The sequence below is a fragment of the Takifugu flavidus genome, chromosome 2, assembly GCF_003711565.1.
Source record: "Takifugu flavidus isolate HTHZ2018 chromosome 2, ASM371156v2, whole genome shotgun sequence".
In the NCBI taxonomy this organism is placed as follows: domain Eukaryota; kingdom Metazoa; phylum Chordata; class Actinopteri; order Tetraodontiformes; family Tetraodontidae; genus Takifugu; species Takifugu flavidus.
The window spans coordinates 3388269-3406487 of record NC_079521.1 but is presented as its reverse complement, the minus strand read 5'-3'; the positions used below and the strand labels follow the sequence as shown (position 1 = coordinate 3406487).

The 18219-nt window shown below is 42.7% G+C and overlaps 1 protein-coding gene across 3 annotated transcripts in view; it reads right to left on the bottom strand.

The window, feature by feature from the left end:
• Positions 1-357: 357 nt before the first annotated feature.
• The window catches only part of ntrk3b (neurotrophic tyrosine kinase, receptor, type 3b), a 131214-nt gene continuing 113352 nt past the window's right edge, over positions 358-18219 (bottom strand). For all 3 annotated transcript variants that reach the window (XM_057016324.1, XM_057016317.1, XM_057016332.1), the window contains 4 exons: positions 17826-17998; positions 15685-15928; positions 5543-5701; positions 358-3525 (listed from right to left, as the gene is read on the bottom strand). In XM_057016324.1, the coding sequence (XP_056872304.1) occupies positions 3340-3525; positions 5543-5701; positions 15685-15928; positions 17826-17998 (762 nt within the window). In that variant the 3' untranslated portion in view covers positions 358-3339. The remainder of the gene's footprint in view (positions 3526-5542; positions 5702-15684; positions 15929-17825; positions 17999-18219) is intronic.

Here is an 18219-nt window from a genome sequence, read left to right as displayed (position 1 = left end):
AACTCAACCTTGAAACAGATTTCAAGCTCCAGATGAAGAAAGGAGGACAGACTTAAAACAGAAACTCATGTAATACTCTGTAATACTTCAATGATAGGAACGGTTGTTCTCATAAGTTAATTAGTCAAATAAGATCCATACAAACATCTTTTCTCAGTCGTGCTGTAAACAAATTTTGTCCTTTTATCCTCTTCTTAATTTCTCTGCTTCAATAATGTCAAATTTGAGGTTTTAGAGATGAGGAGCTGGTGTGTGAGAGAGACCAGCCTTCTCAGGAGTGGCCAGGAGAGGAGCAGATGAGATAGAATGCAAACACATGCTGATCAGCATTCCGAGAGATTTAGATGAGAGACACGATTTCGTTAAATTTACACAGCTTTATAAGACAGGACAAAATGGAAAAGGAGATCATCGGATTGTTTGAAGACATTTTCTTAAGAGAGTCACATTAATACAAAGATCTATAATGGAATACCAGTATTTCATATACTGCAGTTTTTATACCACATTTTTATATTCTGTAACATGTGTACATGGTAATATGCCAACTTCAAAAAGTGTTCAGTTAGTTCATCCAAGGAAAGAAAAAGAAGAAATGAGAACTTTCAAAAAAAAATATTGAACTCACTATGAAACAATTACAATACTCTGCAAATGCTCACGGTCTGTGTCATAATGTCTTTAAGCTTTACTCTTCACCACAAGAGAACACACAAAAATGCAACGCTTTGGGTAACTCGGCCCATCGGATCCTGCCTTCATTTGGAGGACTTGAAAAAACTCATTAATGATTCACAAAGTCCCAAGACAGAGACGCCACTGTGATAGTGTGAAGAGTTCCACTCCAAAACGCTGGAAAATAACATAAAATACAATCTTTGCCTGAGGATTCATCCTCCCCTTTGTTTGTTTAGACGGTTTTCGTGAGGGAGGGGCCCACGTTCTCACCATTTTGAGCAAAACTCTTCCTGCAAATCAGCTGAGTAAATACTGGAATTATCAAAACCTATGGAATGCACATGAAGCACACTGTTAGCTGGTTCCCACGGATCTTCCTCAGATCCTCTCTGGTCTCCAGTAAAGATGGTTTTAATCAAAGTGGCCGTAAAAAACATGCCGGTAACATGTGGCGATAGTGATGTGAGACATGTATAGATGATGAAAAAGAAATGAGGAGAATAAAAAAACACAGGCGCTCTCATGGACCTCTGCATGGAGATGTGATGGCTAAGATTTTGTGGATTGAGGAGCGGGCTCAGTTGTTTCTGATGCCAACAAACCCGACACACCTCCATGTGGGTATTTTGGGAAATTGGACAGAAGAGATCGTAAAATAGCAACCTTAACATGAAGACTGGCAACGTGGTGGGACTAAGTCAAGATCTCTGACAACATGGCGCCTCAAAGGTGGAGCTAAAGCGCTTTTTTGGTGGAGACATATAGAAGAACCTGTATTTCATGCAGTTCTTTAACAGTTAAAGTTATATATGCTGCATGACTCCAGAAATAAAGAGGGTGAACAACATGACTGACTTCTGATTGGGTGTAAGTGGAAACGCGTGCTTCCACTCCCAGGGCATCAATGACCACATATGCTGTCAGCAGGACCTGTGGAAGATGTATTCCACATATTTTTGGCTTCATCTTTTTTACAAGCTGGTGTGTAATATGTTTTCCATTTTTAGCCATGTCACTTGGGCAAACAGCTACCCTATCTTTGCCTAAAGGCCAAAGACATGAAGCTAAAAATCAAAATAAATCCATCCATCTTCTGTTGACTGCCAGTTATTCCTGTAAATCCCAGTGGCTTTAAGCCGAAGCAGCAGGGAACAGAGCAGCACGGGGCAGCAAACTGCTCCATAAATCCTGCTAATTAACAGCTCATATATCGTGTTGCGTTGTTACAATTTGGTTCATTGCAAAGAGAGAAGCATTAGCATATTCGAAAATCAGTTTTATGATCAAAAACTTTCACTTTCGACTCGAAGCTGAGCACAGAGGTCTTTCCAGTCTTCATAGTAAGCTACGCTGAGCGTCTCCTGGCTATGGCTTTATATTTAGGGATAACAGATTAGTGCAACTTCCCAAATTTTTTTTAACGGACTCCTCGGCGTTATTGATTTTGCACAAAGACACAGCCACAGCTAACAGATGCTGTCTGCTTTCAGGGGCCAGTATGATTTCGTTCAGGCGGAATAGCAGTCTTACATCAAAAAGCCTGAAGAACGACGGTGCGCTTTCTCAAGCGGTGTCTGCGTGTTTGAAGGTGCGGCGTGGGATATTACTTAGCGATGCATTATTACTGCTATAAAAAGCAAATGAAGTGGAAAGTAAGCGTGAGGTTTCATCACCTCTGTGGAACAGTGTCATGACGATGGCTTTGTGTTGTCGCCCATTTTTCCGGTCTGCGTCAGTCACTTCCAGCAAACTTTCCCAACAGCATTAACCTCCATCAAATAAGACAACCCACCAGCACCGCCTCAGGTAATAACCGAGAGAAATCTCCTCAAAATTATCATGAAAAACTAATATCATAACTTTATACTTGAGCCACCTAGGTCACAGTCAGGAAAAGAACCAAAATAACACAAGAAAAAAAGAAAATAAGTTAACATAATTCTGACACAGAGAATTTTACAGTATGTACATTGTTGTTGTTTTTTTTCTTCTTTTAAATTAAAATAGAGTTGTCATTTGTTTGATTGGGTAGGTCCTTTACAGAGCATTCCATTTATGTTTTTGCAACCATTCCAGTGTTATTCCACAGTGGCAGAATTCCCGCTAAAAGCTCTGTGCCAGCCAATCAGAGTGCAAGTAAGGCTGCCATCATCAAGTCCCTGCCAAGAGTTTGTCGGTGATGTCTTCAGACAGGGCCGAGCCCTTAGCAACGTACATGGCAGACCCTTCAACACCATGACAAAAAGAAATAAATATAAAATATATGTAATATTTCTATATATATCCATAAAACCAAACCAAGGATAGATTTAAACTCTGAAGTGTTGAATAATCGAACTGGTCATTCCCCCGCTGCCTGTCCACTCTGCGTCTGTCCTGTTTTTGTGTATTTTTGCAGTTTTTTTTTTTTCCAAGGAAAAACAAAAGTCTTCTTCAAACCTGTACATCTTAGACGCAAGTAAACAAAATGTAAAAGTGCGTGTTTTTAGAACATGTTTTATCCACTATATCCAAAAGTGTTGCAGGCACTTAAGTCCTTCCAAACATTGTAGGTGTTTTTCGACAGTGGAGCAGGTTGGTTTGGTTATTTCCTGGATTCGTATCAGTCGGTCTGTCTGTTTGTCTCCCATCTGTCTGTTGGCTGAGGATCGGGAGCCGCCGCTAGCCCAGGATGTCCAGGTAGACCGGCGTGGCTTTTCCCATGGCGAAAAGGACCTTCTGAATGTCCTTAATGTTCAGTCGCTGCTGCGGTTCCCTCTGCCAGCAGCCCAGCATGATGTCATAGACCTCCTTAGGACAGATCCGTGGCCTCTCCAGGACACGACCCTGGGTGATGCACTCGATAACCTGCAGAGAGAGGGCAACGGAGTGAGACGGACAGCTCTCGCTGACTGATGGCTTTGTTTTGTTCGTAATGGGAAAGCGGTGACACGGGGCACGTTGTCCTCTGAGGACACAGCTAATGAAACCACGATGAAACAGCTAACCATTTTCTCCGGTTTCTGTGAAAGAACAGACCCGATCTGGGTTTAAATACAGACGCGTTTGCACTCAAGGGTGTCAACAATACTGAGCACAAGGCGACAATTCAACAAATCTATGGGGACGTTCGGTTCTCTTCCTCTGACTGTTGCGTTTGTTTACCAAACTGTTGCGCAGTTTCCTCTATAATAATATAATCAGAATTATTTTATCATTAAAGAACACGCCGTCCTTCAAAAACATCTAAGGCAGACCCTTCTGGATATCGCCATGGTAACAGAACGGGAGATAGTTTAAATGATCCTCCATACAAACAGTGTGAAATCGAGCAAAGCAAAGAGAGCTGTTGCGTGTTTGTCCTTGCTTCTTGGAATTCCGAAATCTAGGAGAAATCCAAATTTGGGAAGGTTTTTTTTGGGTGAAGACTGGCAGCAAAGAAAGTTGGAACAGTTTTCAGTTGGGAGCTCTTGTGTTTTTTGTGTTTTTTTGCAAAATAAATCACGAAGCACCAGGTTGCCACTGCCGGAAATCTTGATGAAATTGGCTAAACAATTTAAAAACTGTAGGACATCGGCATCAGTCTGACTCTGATTAAGCTGCCCTCTCGTCTCCTCTTACAGCCTCAACTGAATACATCAGCCACAAACATCTTTCTGTCATGTTCATTAGTACCACTTTAGGCTACATGGCTACATTGGGATCACCCAATATGTAATGCTAACAGGCTAACTTGCTCAATTAAAAACCAAGAATGATGACACTGATTATTTTTTGATAAAATCAAGGCTTTAGTCTCTAGATTGTACTTTGTAATCACATCCTCTTGTCTCTGAAATGTTTTACTTCATTTTGCTGACAGCTTATGTTAGTGGTTACTTTGCAAATTGAGCACGTGCAGCTGTTCTCAATTAGCCCGCCTTATTAGACCACTAGTCAGGGGGACGCCGAGCGGAGCGGCGCGGAATAACTGATGTCACCAAACTCGGCAAAGGCTGACAATGTCGGCAGGGCAGCATTGACGGGAAGGCGGGGGGACGTGCGAGGAAGGCGAATGGGTTCAACCAGCCGAAGTGGGCAAACAGCGCGGGTGTTTGGTCAAATAAAGCTGTGAGAGCCCACCAGTGATGCTGGAGCCGGTGATAAATGGAACACCAGGCCCCCACACTAACAAGCCGCTCAGATGGATGTGGGGGGGGCTCAGCTGCGGGGATGTGTAGTGGGCTGGATGTGGATCAGCTGCTACAAAGAGCCGGAGTGCAGACGAGCCACAGCTGAATACAAAGTGGCAGGAGAGATTTCGCATTTCATTTCTTAGAAAATAGGACCAGATACTAGATAGATGGACAAGCAGAAAGACAGACAGATATAGCTGTAAAGTGTCATTTGGTAAGTGGCAGACTTGAAATCTAATTTCATTATTGCTTTAAGGTTTGTAGAATCAGCTTAAGAGCTCCATTCTAAAACCTTTCCATGCAGGATAACTGTGGAAATCCTAATGTGTGTGTCAAGTCCAAGCACACCTAAATGCCTTTTTTATTGAAAATGCCAGGTTATTCTTTGAGGTCAATTTAATTTTCTCAATATGTTGGGTTTACAAGAGTAACCCTAATTGAATTTTATTGATTCCAAGTGGATGCTCCAGTGGAAGAACTAACCAATCACGGGTGTTTTGTCTTGTCTGCTGGCAAACTGGTATCAATCTATCACCTTACTGGGCAAAGGCCCGACATGCACAGCAGCCGGCAGTAGAAGGACAAGGAAAATGTCTGGATTGTTTGAAAATTTTAACAACTTTTGTTAAACATTTCTGTTTGCTCAGCTGTAGTTTCAGCTGTGTGTTGTGTCCCGTGTGGTCTCAACCTGCTTTGGGCTCTTCTCTTACCTCATTGTTTCCCAGCTGAAACCAAGGCTGCTTCCCGTAGGTAAAGATCTCCCACAAGATGACTCCGAAGCTCCAAACGTCACTTTCCGTGGAGAATTTCCTGTACATGATGCTCTCCGGGGGCATCCAGCGAATGGGGAGCATGGTGTGTCCTCCAACCTGCAGGAAGTAGACGGCACCTGTTACAAATGAACGGTTGCGCGGCTAAAATGCAGATTAGGAACTCCAGTAATCGACACGACACCCAGTCACCAGGGGATTAACTGTTCTAGCAAAACTGATCGGGCAAGCTTAACGTCTCATGAATGTGTGCTTTCGACACTGATGGTGCTGGAAAATGCTGACTTATCTGCCACCCTTTCTGTTTGGGCTGTATGTGGAATTCTTTAGGTGAGGGTATTAGGGCTGCTTTCTTGTTCTTGTTGAAAAATCCCTTCGCTGCCACAGCGGCATTAAGCGGGAATCGGACTCCTGAAGCATGGAATAGAATGTGTCCCAGTCGTTTTCTTTGGCAGAAGGAGTTTGAATTGATCCTCACATTGAAGCAGATCATATGGTTTCTAATGCAAATGTGAATATTCAAATGAGACTTTTCTCTTCTTGGAGGAAGATTCATATCACTATGCAAAGCTGCTGCATTCATGAGAGGGTTTTCATGACGGCGCGGTGCAGCGGAGGCGGGCAGGATATCAAGTGTTAGCTTCTTAATGTCTTCAAACCAGCAGGACATGAAATGAAGTCTGTCTTCTAACCCTAAATGCCTCAGAGACTGGATATTAATCGATTAAACAATCACCTCTGAATCGTGCTTGCTCTCAGCTTATTAGCAGACATTGTTTGAAAATCTATTTGCCATTCATGACAGGCTTTAGTCACCGCGGTGACGTTCTGGACAAGACCGATTAGATCACAAAGACAGTCAGCGCGAGTCCAAAAGCACTATTGGCAGATCCAGCGATTAACATGCTTGCGCAGTCCCGGTTTCTTCCACTTCCAGCAGACGTGCGTGACTTGTGCTTATCTGAAATCTCTGCAGAAGCGTAACCATGACAACACCTGTTATCGCAGGGAATCAATCACATGTCACTATTTGCTCCGCCTCCTGGGTTATGTCATCGCCTCTCTTGCCGATTGGCCGGTTGGTTGCAGATCCTCTAATTCTATTGGACACGTCTAAAGATGTCTGATTGGAGGAAGCGAATTGATCCAAGAAGAAAAACTGTTCATTTTTTGTTTTAATGAAGTTACCCTCAGGATAAAGAAATCGTTCCAGGAATATTAAGAAGTCTTTTGGGTCTTGGCAGAGATACATTATGAACTCTACTGAGTATCATCTAGTTAATTAAGATCAAATAATGGTTCACATTTTCTTTCCTTGAGGCAGAAATGCATAAGATAACTTTGCATGACTGCATGTTTTAATCTTTACGTTTTTAAATTTACTGTCAATGAAAGACTTCCCATAATTTTCCAGTCGAAGGGCTGTTAGTAATATACATGTATATTTACTCGACATTTTCCATTGACCCAAACTCCTTTGTAGCTTGACCTGGTTAAATTTAATATATTACATACATCAAATCAGATATATTACAATGTTGTAACTCACAGAGGTGCATTTTTGGTTTTTGTTTTTGTTTGATTTTTTATAAATGCAGCGATCTACATATCCATCCATCCTCTGTGCGTCCAGTTACCCAGTTACAATGTCCTCACTTCTAAAGAAATGTCCCCACTTGGCTAACAGAATGTGAATTTTGGTACTCAATATGTAGCAAGTATAAACACACACACACAAAAACACACACACACACACACACACACACAACACACACACACACACACACACACACACACACACATAAACTCTGATCCTCAGGGTGGCAAACAATCAGTTTCATTTAATCATAATAAGGGCTTTTTCAAACTTCATTTAGCAGCTCCAACATCTGTGTGCCTTCAGCTGTGAACATCGCTGGCATTTTGAGTCGGAGACGCTGTCGCACTAATTACCCCCTCGCTCCATCGTGTGCTCATTGCACATTTCCTCTGACAGTCAAAAACAATCTCTGCGTCAGCTTGACGCAGCAGATGAATCTTGCGGATGGTTTAAGGAAATGTGAGATTTGTCAGCGTGCCAGGAGCCGCTCAGTCAGAACATCCTGTAGCTGCTGCACTTCATCACATTTGAGTGATGGTACAAGGCCTCTGTTGCCTTTACTGTCCTTTTCCTTCCGACCTTTTTGTAGGTTCTGGAGTGGGATGTAACAGTCATTTGTATGCATATCTGCAGGGTTCAGTGGACCTTAGCTCCTCTTAAATCAGGTTGGACCATTAATAACTGGAAAGTCATCTTTTTTGGTCGTTAGACATCCACCACATCCTTTAAAACACATCTATCCACCTGTGGATCAGTTTACCTCCATTTTTGTCCCACAAGAGCAAATGTTTATCATTTATAGCACTATTTTTCTCCATACCTTCCATCTTAAGGATTACCTGTTATCATTAACTGGTTGTAATCAACACTAAAGTATTCCATCTCTCCCTAGCATTTAGTGTGTAATGTAAAGAAAATATACCAAGATGAGTACCGTATTTTCGTGACCATAAGGCACACTTAAAAGTCTCAGATTTTCTCCAACATGGACGGGGCACCTTATAATGCGGTGCTCCTTATGAGTTCTAAAATCTGTAAATGCTTTTCAGCTTTCGCAAAAGCCATTTCGGATTCTTTTTGTTAATTTCGGATAAAGAAGCTGATCTACATGAGTACATTGCTACTGTAAATACACGCTAGCATGCATGTTTTAAGCTAGCGTACCGGTATGTTTTACCACGCCAGCACCCTATAATCCGGTGCGCCTTATGTATGTGTTAAATACAGAAATAGTACCCATAACTGAGACTGAGCCTTTTAATAAGGTGCGCCTTATGGTCGCGAAAATACAGTCGTAAGTAGCCGCACTGCTAAAATTACTGAGTTTAGTCAGATAATGTCTACAGAATTTGTGTCAATGAGTGTCAATTTCTTTACATTGCATTTTTCTTAAAATTGCATAATTTCAGATAAATAAGTATTATTGGGTGACTATTGAGGTGTGGAAATGTGGCAAAAACTCCAGCCTCTTTTCAGCTCTCTTGAGCAACATTAACCAGAAGTCTGTGTGTTTCTTCTATCACTTCAATAACACAAATTGTCACAGACTAAACTATTTGGCTGCGAGATGGGAGCCAGTTTCCATCCGTCATTTTCAAAAAGATCAATTACGCACCCCCCCTGAAACAAACAAGCTGCTGTAATCATTGAAATAAAAACACAGCAGCACATCAACATGAATGAAAACCACCACAAATTATGCTTATTAATGTAAATTTAAAGGTAATGCAGCAGTCAGGAAACAGTGAAAATGGATTGAAATCCATGTGCGGTTTAATGGAGTGGTGAGCCGTTCGGCTATGATCTGATCCTGCATCAATAATCAGCGCTGATATCTCAGTTATGCTTCTAGTACTACCGTGGGGGACGTAAAGGTTGAGTGTTTGACCACAGCTATGAAGAGCTACAGTCAGAGGAAGAGCAAAACCAGAGGAAAAGGGTCGGCATGAATTTCAAAGTCTCGTATCATGCCCACACAGCCGTTCCGCTCCCGATTTACTGAAGCAATCCTCGTTTCCCTCCAACCTGAAGCAGAAAACCACGAATCACTGACCAGCTGTTGAAGCAGATGATTTTAGCGCGCCCAAGCTAGCAGCGAGTCACGTGCGTGGCGGACGACGCGCGGCTGGTTCACACTAAACCAGTTTGTTCTCATTTTAAGCAGCTGGTCTGAAATAGTCTTAGTGATGGTGAATAAGTGGTGGCACTGGTGGCCACAGGGTGCTGAAACTGAGAAATAGAGAGTTAATGTGAAGCCTGTCAAGGGCATCTTCCCCTGCCACTTTGGAGAAAGTCGAAAACTGTAGCTGAGTGCACTTTTTGTGCATAAGGCCACATGTGGTCTCTACATTTAACACAAAACGATATGTGAGCATGTAGCCTGGAGGTCAAACACATCATTACAGATGGCACCAGTACCACCAGTATTTGCTGACTGGGGTAAAAACATTTCACTCCATTAAACTCAGGTTCAGGCTGGAGCCGAGCTGCAGGAAAGGAAGGCATCACTTCAATTGTGTTATTTTAAAAGTCAAAAAAAGTAGAATGTTGGGGGACGTGACATTAGAGATTGTTTGAAAACACAAAATAAAAGCTCCATGAATTTGAATTTATGGTGTAAAGTAAATGTTTTTACATAACCTATGATGATTAAGGGCATGTAAGAGGTCCAGCCTATATTAGCAACTTTACAGTCCTTTTCCCTGGAAGGATTCATGTCCCAGTGAGAGCCAGATCCAATTTCTGAGAAATCTGCACCAATAATTTTCCACCTCAAGAGCTGCAAATGTTACAGGGAGTCCGCTGGGAAGGGGGGAGTTGCAAATGAAAGCAGGATTATTCCCGAGAAAGCGGAGACCCATGTTCACAGCCCTGCTGGTAATAATATTCTCTTTCGCCATTCGGTCAGTTTGGACCAAAAGGTCTTGGGATTCCATCCACTTTCCACTTCCATCCACTCAGGATTCCATCCACGCTTTTGATCAGAACAGCAGCTCTGAAAGATCTGGTAAGGAGCCGGGGACTCATGTTGTGGCCAGTGCGTAAAGAAATAGCTGCCCCATTCGGAAAAAGTCCATCCTGCTTCACATTAATACCTTTACAAATATTTACACCTTTAAAAATACTCAATGCGATCGGGATTTCTGCTAATCCCTGCAGCAGATAAGCGCTTCGCTCAAACAAACATGTAGGAGCGGAAGAAAATCTTGTAATTTTACCAAACTTTTGGATCAACAAATGCTTCTACAAAGCTTATCTGGGGTACCGGGTGCATTAGCAGAATCTTGAGAAAAAAATCATTTGCTCTTTTGCTTTATGTCTAAAGCTCCAGCCCCAAATACCCACAAGGCCCCGAATCCCACTGAAGACCAAAAAAGGTAAACCAATCGGAGGTGGTAAAGTGCCATTTTTATTCAGTATGATGGTGAATATTGAGTCAGCGATGTGGGCTGGGTCAGCTGACTTCTCCACTGGGGCTACAATCAAAGCTGCACCAGGTTATACCTTTTCTTTGTACCCAATATCAAACTGGGCCTGATGAAAAACTATTGTTCTGTAAGAGATGAACCAATGACAATTGGCTGGAAGTGAGGTAAAGGAGCCAGCAAGGGCTGTAAGACAATCTGTCCCCCTGTGGAGTTTTAAAAAGATTAAACAAAATTAATTAAGTTACCCTCTAAATCACTTATCTGAGGTGCACCCAGTCCATTCCACGTAAGGCTAAAGCTCATCTGATGCATGCTAATGACTCAGCAGCAGCCCTCACGGATGGGGCATTAAAGCAGCCGACATTTCCCTGACTTCCCCAGACGTCTCGTGCTCTCAACTTGGGTTTTTATAACAAGGCCATGGGAATTAGCCCAGAACATGGGGGGAAAAAAACAACTACAAACACGTAATAAAAATAAAATAATTGCCCCTGTAATTACCCTCATCTTTCTCACTCAATGTCACATGGAGAAGCTGGCAATCCTCTGCAGGGAGTGAGGAATGAGTCTGGGGCTTTTTTGTAGCTGTGTAAACTGGATTAGTGCTCTGCCTGTCCCACCGTGGCAGGGGAGTGATTGGATTAACGGTGTGGAGAGCATAGCAACATGGCAGGGGAATAGATTACTAGTCCAGTTGGGCTTTTCCATGGGCACTCATTGGCCTGCAGAGAGCCCTGGGAGGCCCCAGACATCTTAAAGGACCTTGATTACCATCTATACACCCTCCCTCCTCACCTCAGCCTCGCTACTATCTTTGGTCTACCAGCTCAGACAGGAGTGAACACAAGTTCACTTTTAGAGGCTATGATGTCCATTAAGGTTCTACCTGCTGTGCTGCTGCCGAGTGGAGATAAAGTAGAATCTATTCTGGCTGCTGGGTGGTGAAAGATTCAGAGGATTTCACCACACACACACACACACACACACACACACACACACACACACACACACACACACACACACACACACGCACACACAGAATTCAGAGGTTCATGTCTTGTCCTCATAGTATCACAATTTTTACCTTCTGTTCAGTATTTGGGCTCCTTAGACTGATAACTATGTTGTGAATATGAGATTGCAGAGCAGAGCAGCACCGTTTGCATATTTACCAAATCCATCACAAGTTTTGTGTGTTTGTATCGTGACACCAATTTGTACCACCAACAAGGCGGTTTATTTTGTGTGTGTGTGTGTTGCGGGTGAGATGAAGTATTGGCAAGTTAATGAATCGGAGTAATTCCAGTTCATTTACCTAATGCAACGATGTATGTGGCAGATGTTTGGTTTCAAAGGATGTGACAGAGAGAATAAACATCTTTGCTCTTAGAACTCATAAATTTTCCACCAATTAAACCAGTAAACCTGTCGACTGCGTCAGTGTGTAACCCAGATTTTAAGCCTACAACTAAATAGAAACAATTCAACCTAGGATGACCACACAATTCACAGATGCAATAAATGTGATCAAACTGAAACTGCAGTTAACATTAATTCAGAAATGTATCCAGCGTTTATCCAAGACCCACTAACAATCACAAATACCCACTGAGATGCTTCAGTCATGAGCAGCAGATGGACACACTGACTAACTGAGGTGCCGTGCTGTTGGCCTATCTAAAAATAATTTGAGGAGATTGGCATTTTCTCAAATTCTTGCGAAAAATCCAACTAAAATAATGAGCACACTAAAAATATTGCTTTCCTGGGCCGTCTCAGGTAGCTGCACATGTTCTCGCGGGTTCTGTTGCATGTGTTGGTGCGCCAGGCGAAGCGAGGAGGGGAAATCGAGACCCAAAGGGACTGAGAGAACAGGTTTTTCTCCCTTCCTGTACAAAAGGAGCAATACATATGGCCTGTGTACTGATTACCAGCGAGCTCTGCACAGTTTTGCGTAAAATAGCCCAGACACCATTTTTCTTCAAAGCAAAGCAGTGCAGGTAAGCAGAGGCTCCTGGCACCGTCACAAAGAACACCAGGTCCTTGAATCTCATCACGTTAGAACATTGCTGCAGATTCCACAACACAGATGTGCCATTTGAAAGAAGCTTTTATTCTGTAGCATTCCTCATGACTAAATCAGCTGAATGGATACTTTAATTTTCTCCTTCTTCGCATCCAGGATGTTTCAGGCTCTCTGAAAATGGGCAACAAAGCCCCACCACCACCAAATGAAAAGGCTCCACCGCCAGCAAACCTCTGGTGGGAAATCAGAAAAAAAATGCTAATGTAAATGCAAGAAATAAAATAAACAACTTTATTTTCTTTGACCCCCGGTTGAAAATAAATATGGTGTAAATGGCAATCATAAGAAGAAAAAAAGCTAAATTGCTCGAAAGAAAATTGAATTACGAATAAAGGAAGTGACTGAGACTGACATTCCACTAACAGAAAGTCATCAGGCTGTGTTTCACCTGTGCACTCCGCTGCTTCCTTATACAAAGCATTCCCCGTCGCTGCGTAATCGGGGTTCCTGCTCGGAAAACTCGATCAGACAGATGAGGAATCCCAACCCAACGTGATAACAAAAACCTGCATTAGCAGCTTGTGCGGTCGTCTCCCTGTCAAACCACACAAACACCTTCCTACAGGTGGAGGAACGGAACGCTTGCGTCTGTCCAAGTTGTTTTCCCTCTGCCGCATGTGTCTCCGAGGGTGACGAAGAGTACAACTAGTCAGCGACGGGAGGCTTGAAGCTGCTATTTATAACCACTCAACATACTCCTAATACTGTTAGGAGCTCCTTAGCTGTGGGTCTGTCAATATTCCTGCGCGTAGGTGGACCGTCACACTCTCATATAAGGTGTAACACATATAGGACATGCTGTCCAAGTGAGGATACACACTCTGCTTTTTAGTGTTGCTCTTCTCTGCTTTCCGCCTAATCCAACACACATCTGCAAGAACCCCTCAGATCCTCAGTCAAGTGTGCGCCCAGTTAATTATTCCATAAATTATTCAACCGCCTCAAATTCGCTCAATACATTTGCCACGGAGTTTTTTAGAGGGAACCAACATTTCCACTGAAGAAGTTCTCTGACGCTGCTTTCTAATAAATTATTTGTAGGGGATATTCATTATTTCTTTTTAAATATGCACTGAGTTCTTCTCGCAGACGGTTTCCGGTGGTCCGACACGGGTCGCTGAGCAGTGCTTGTGTTTTTGGGTAATCTCTCAGAACGCGTTGACGACGCTTTACTGACACTGCATACTAACCTATTCCTGACAGCTATCACTATAAGCAATTATAAATCCCTTCTCGTGAGCATTCAAGTCGCTCTGGACTGGCAAAGGCACTTTATCATCCTCGCAAAAAGACTATCTCCCCCACTGGGTCCCTGAGTCCCTCACAACAGTGACAGGTGACAGAGAGGCTGCCTCCTCAGCTCCTGTTAAGGATTAATGGTTCAAAACACTGAGCTCTATTTAATAGCAGGACCTTATCAATTATGCTAATCAAAAGTTAACAGGGTTCAACTGTAGCTGCATGTGATGAGAGGATCAGTCAAACACACATTAAGGCTTTAATTACAACCACTAAACAGCACATTCTTCTGTGCCTGACAGTATCACTGTCACCGGTTAAATAACAGAAAAAAAGGAAATATATTTCATCCTTTCAGTACATTTCAACATATCAGAGTTATGAGTCAGTTTCCTCAAGTTTCAGTTACCATCGTGGCTGACAAGTGCAGCATACTTTAACTATTGTGAAATGTGTGATGTGACGCGCAGTATGTGAAGAGGAACAATGAGGAAGGACGGAAAAATCTGAAGCATCCACTTCTCTGGCATCATCAGCCCGCCACGATTGACAATAATTCATGTCAAGTCTAAAGCTACCACTTAAATCTCTAATTGAGGCTCCTCCAGTGATCATAAAGATGATTTCAGAGGGAGATTCATAAACCAAAAGCAAATCCAGAGCATATGTACCGCATAATTACAACACTGCGATAAATCATACGCACAAGATAATTAGCCTCATATCTGCCATAGTTACCATAAAAACAGGGCTATTGATGCAGCAGTGTCTAAATATCCCATTATCATCCGTCACACAGAGCTTATAATGAGTATTCAAGAATAAAAAAGCACAATCTTTCTATACCACTGATGCTAAACATCCAAACAATGCAGCAGTAATTAGTTTGTAACCCAGGAATATGTAGCATGTGGGCTGAGAATGTAGGTGTAAAACATACATGCTAATATTGCACAGAAGCTCCTTCCTCACTTCCATATTCACGTGGAAGTTTCCGATTATTAGATTTATGTGGTTGAGTTTGATTATTGACGATTTGAAAGATCCCATATAAAAAAAGCTCCTCCTTGATGAGACAACCCTTTGGGAGCCCAAATCCAGTCCCGGAGGGCTGCATATGAGCCAGCTTCTGTCCTACCAGGTCGACTGTCTTCCTGCTAGTAAAACATCAGATCCTAACTTCAAAAACACAAACCTCACAAGCAGCCTGCACAGACAGAAACATCTGACACAGCGTCAGGCCACCAGTACAGCAGAGGACAAATTTATGCATCCAAATGCAAAAAGTCTAACTTTTTCAGCTTCTGCTGCGTAGTTTGCGGCGTTCAGAGCATTAATCGTGTTAAACAGTAGAGAGGACATGAATATGGAGCTGCATAAACAAGCCCCGAAGCTTTAGGTTCAACACAGCCGTCTTCTAAACTTCTCCATCCATGATGGCTGGTGTGTGTGTGTGTGTGTGTGGAAGTGGGGGTAGTACACCCTCCAAAAGTAATAAAAACCAAAACAAAAAAGGCTCGAGGTGATTTATGAACATTGTGTTAACTAACGTGAACACTAGCAACTAAACACTTCATATGTGCCTGATGTTAGAGGCTAACGCCAGTGGAAGAGGAGGATGTGGGTGGGGGCTTTTAATCAAGTTCCCTTTAAAGTTTATCTGTTGACTTTAGCAGCAGGGAAGAAGTCTTGATTTTAGAAAGCATAAACAAGGACCCCAAATTCCTACCCTGTAGTAGTCACTGCTGTAGATGTCCCTGGACATGCCGAAGTCTCCGATCTTGACCAGAAGGCCGTTGCCCACCAGGCAGTTGCGGGTTGCCAGATCTCTGTGAACAAAGTGCTGGGAGGCCAGGTACACCATGCCTGAGGCAATCTGGGTTGCGATGTGCAGCATTTGGGAAAGGCCCAGTTCACCGTTGGACTGCAGTGGCTGGCCGTCCACCAGGATCATGGCGTCTGGACCGTGTGCTCTGGGTGAGGCAGAATAAAGTCAACTATTATTTTTGATATTCTTCACTGAACAACAGCCACAAAAGTCCGTAATACTCCAATAAAAGCCACAGGTAGCACATCTTTAAAACTACTTTTGTCCAATTTCCACAAGCTTGTTTCCTTTTAAAACTTATTTAAAATATATCACAATGCTGGTTTAAAATCACATTATTATTAAAGAACCATAACCAAATAAACATTCATTAATAGATACAACTCCAAGTGTCTACACAATGTTGTTGTTTTTTTTTTTCATGTGCTTTTAGATCTCAGTGCTGCCTTTGACACAGGTGACCACAAAGTTAACTTGGTAAGTCCCACTCATCTTTTGCCCATCTGTAGCGCGCAGTTCCACAAGGCTCCATCCTCGGGCCAGTCCTCTTTTCTTTCTACTCTCTCTCCCTTTGATATATATTTTATGTTCACGAGGGTTCTCCTCCATCAAGTAATCCGTTTAAATCTTTAGTCAACTGGACTTCTGAAAGTAACTGAATATGTTGCTCCAGTCATCCGTGAGGCTTCTTCAGTTCTGAGTACCGTAGTTTGGGGAGGGGCGGCGGCTATTTGTGCTAATTGCACTGGATGACTCTTTAGTGGTGTTAAACTGCAGCCACTCATCTTCTAACAGGAGTCCACACTAGTGATCACATCAAGCCTCTACTGTCTTCCTGTTTCTAATAGGATTCATTTCTTTGTTCCTTTGATGGTTTGGCACCCGGATAAATATTCCATAGTGATTAATAGATTAATAAATGATTCAGCTATGAATGGCTGTTCCAACAACGAGCCTCAGAGTACGATTGTCCTTCCTTTTACACCAATCTGTGGAATAACTTGTGGCCCACAGCCTGTCAACAACTTGACTCAAAATCCATTTTTCGCTTTTTGGATTTAAACTCAGGATGACAGTTGTGTCAGTGTGGGTCTATTTTACTCTTTTATTGCATTTTGCTTATGAAGATTTAGTTATTTGCTTTTCCTGGCTGCTATAACCATTTCAGGGTCAGGAGGGGGTTGCTGAAGTCCATCCCAGCTCCATTTGGATGAAGGCAGGCTCACCAGCTCAATGCAGGGCCCTATGTGAGCATTGTGGGGGGGTTGGTACCTTGCTCAAGGGTACTTTGGCTTTGACTTTCACTTATTTTACATTATTTTACTCTGTGTAGAATCTGAAAAAAAAGTTTATAAAATGTGCTGTTTCATAAAGTGGATTGGATTAAATAAAAGTACAGTATGTATGAACGCAGAAGACCCACAGTGGTTATATCTGAGGCAGGAACGCCTCAGTTTGGGTTCAAACACAAACACGAACCCCCAGCTTTAATCGTCACGTCTGAAGGTTGAACTGGAATCAGATCTTCCCCTTTCTACGACCGATTTTCCACACATCGCATTTGCCAAATGTGACCAAGAGGTCCAACAGAGCAAAAAAAAGAAAGAAAAAAAGACTTGCACCGCGCTTGAAAGAATTTCATCACTCACGACGCTGCCTTTCATTTCAAGAATGATTTCCCCGCACAAGGTCTTTAATGCACACACACACATGCACACACACACAGGCGCTACTCAGTCTCCTTTTGAAGCGCTGACGTGGATCATCTCATTACCAAAGCACTGGCTGTACCGCCATTGTGTCGCTTTTGTAGAGACGTATCAGAGGTCATTTCCCTCGATACAGTCTGACATTATGATACAGAAGTACTACAACTAAACCTGTTTGCTAACCCAGAGAAATGTGACTTCTGCACGTCACCCTCAGAAAAGTTCCCAAAATTCCTATCTTTTCCGGACTTGTGTTTTTAACTCGTACTGCTCGGTGCAATATTAATGTGGCCTGTGTACAGGCAACCTTTGGAGAACAGACGACTGACTGACCTGAGAAATTTGTTGAGGTCTCCATGCTTCATGTACTCGAACACCATGATGAGAGGGTCTCCGTCTACACACACTCCATAGAACTTAACAATGTGGTCGTGCTGGAGGTTGGTCAGCAGCTCCGCCTCCCTCTGGAAATCCTTCCTTGCTGACAGGTTGGGATCTTTTAAAGTCTGCAAGTGAAAAAGTTTAGCAAGTTATGCCCTCAGCAGAGGTATTAACACCAGCAGCTGTATGCTGATAAGCCCCAGTGTCAGTCAAAGCAACATACAGTAGTAACTAAAAAAAAACCCATCGCAGACACATTAAATGGAAACTGGATTATTGACTATGTTGTTTTTCTAAGATTCCTGTGGGCAAAACCCTCCTTACATCACCACCACAACACAGGAAG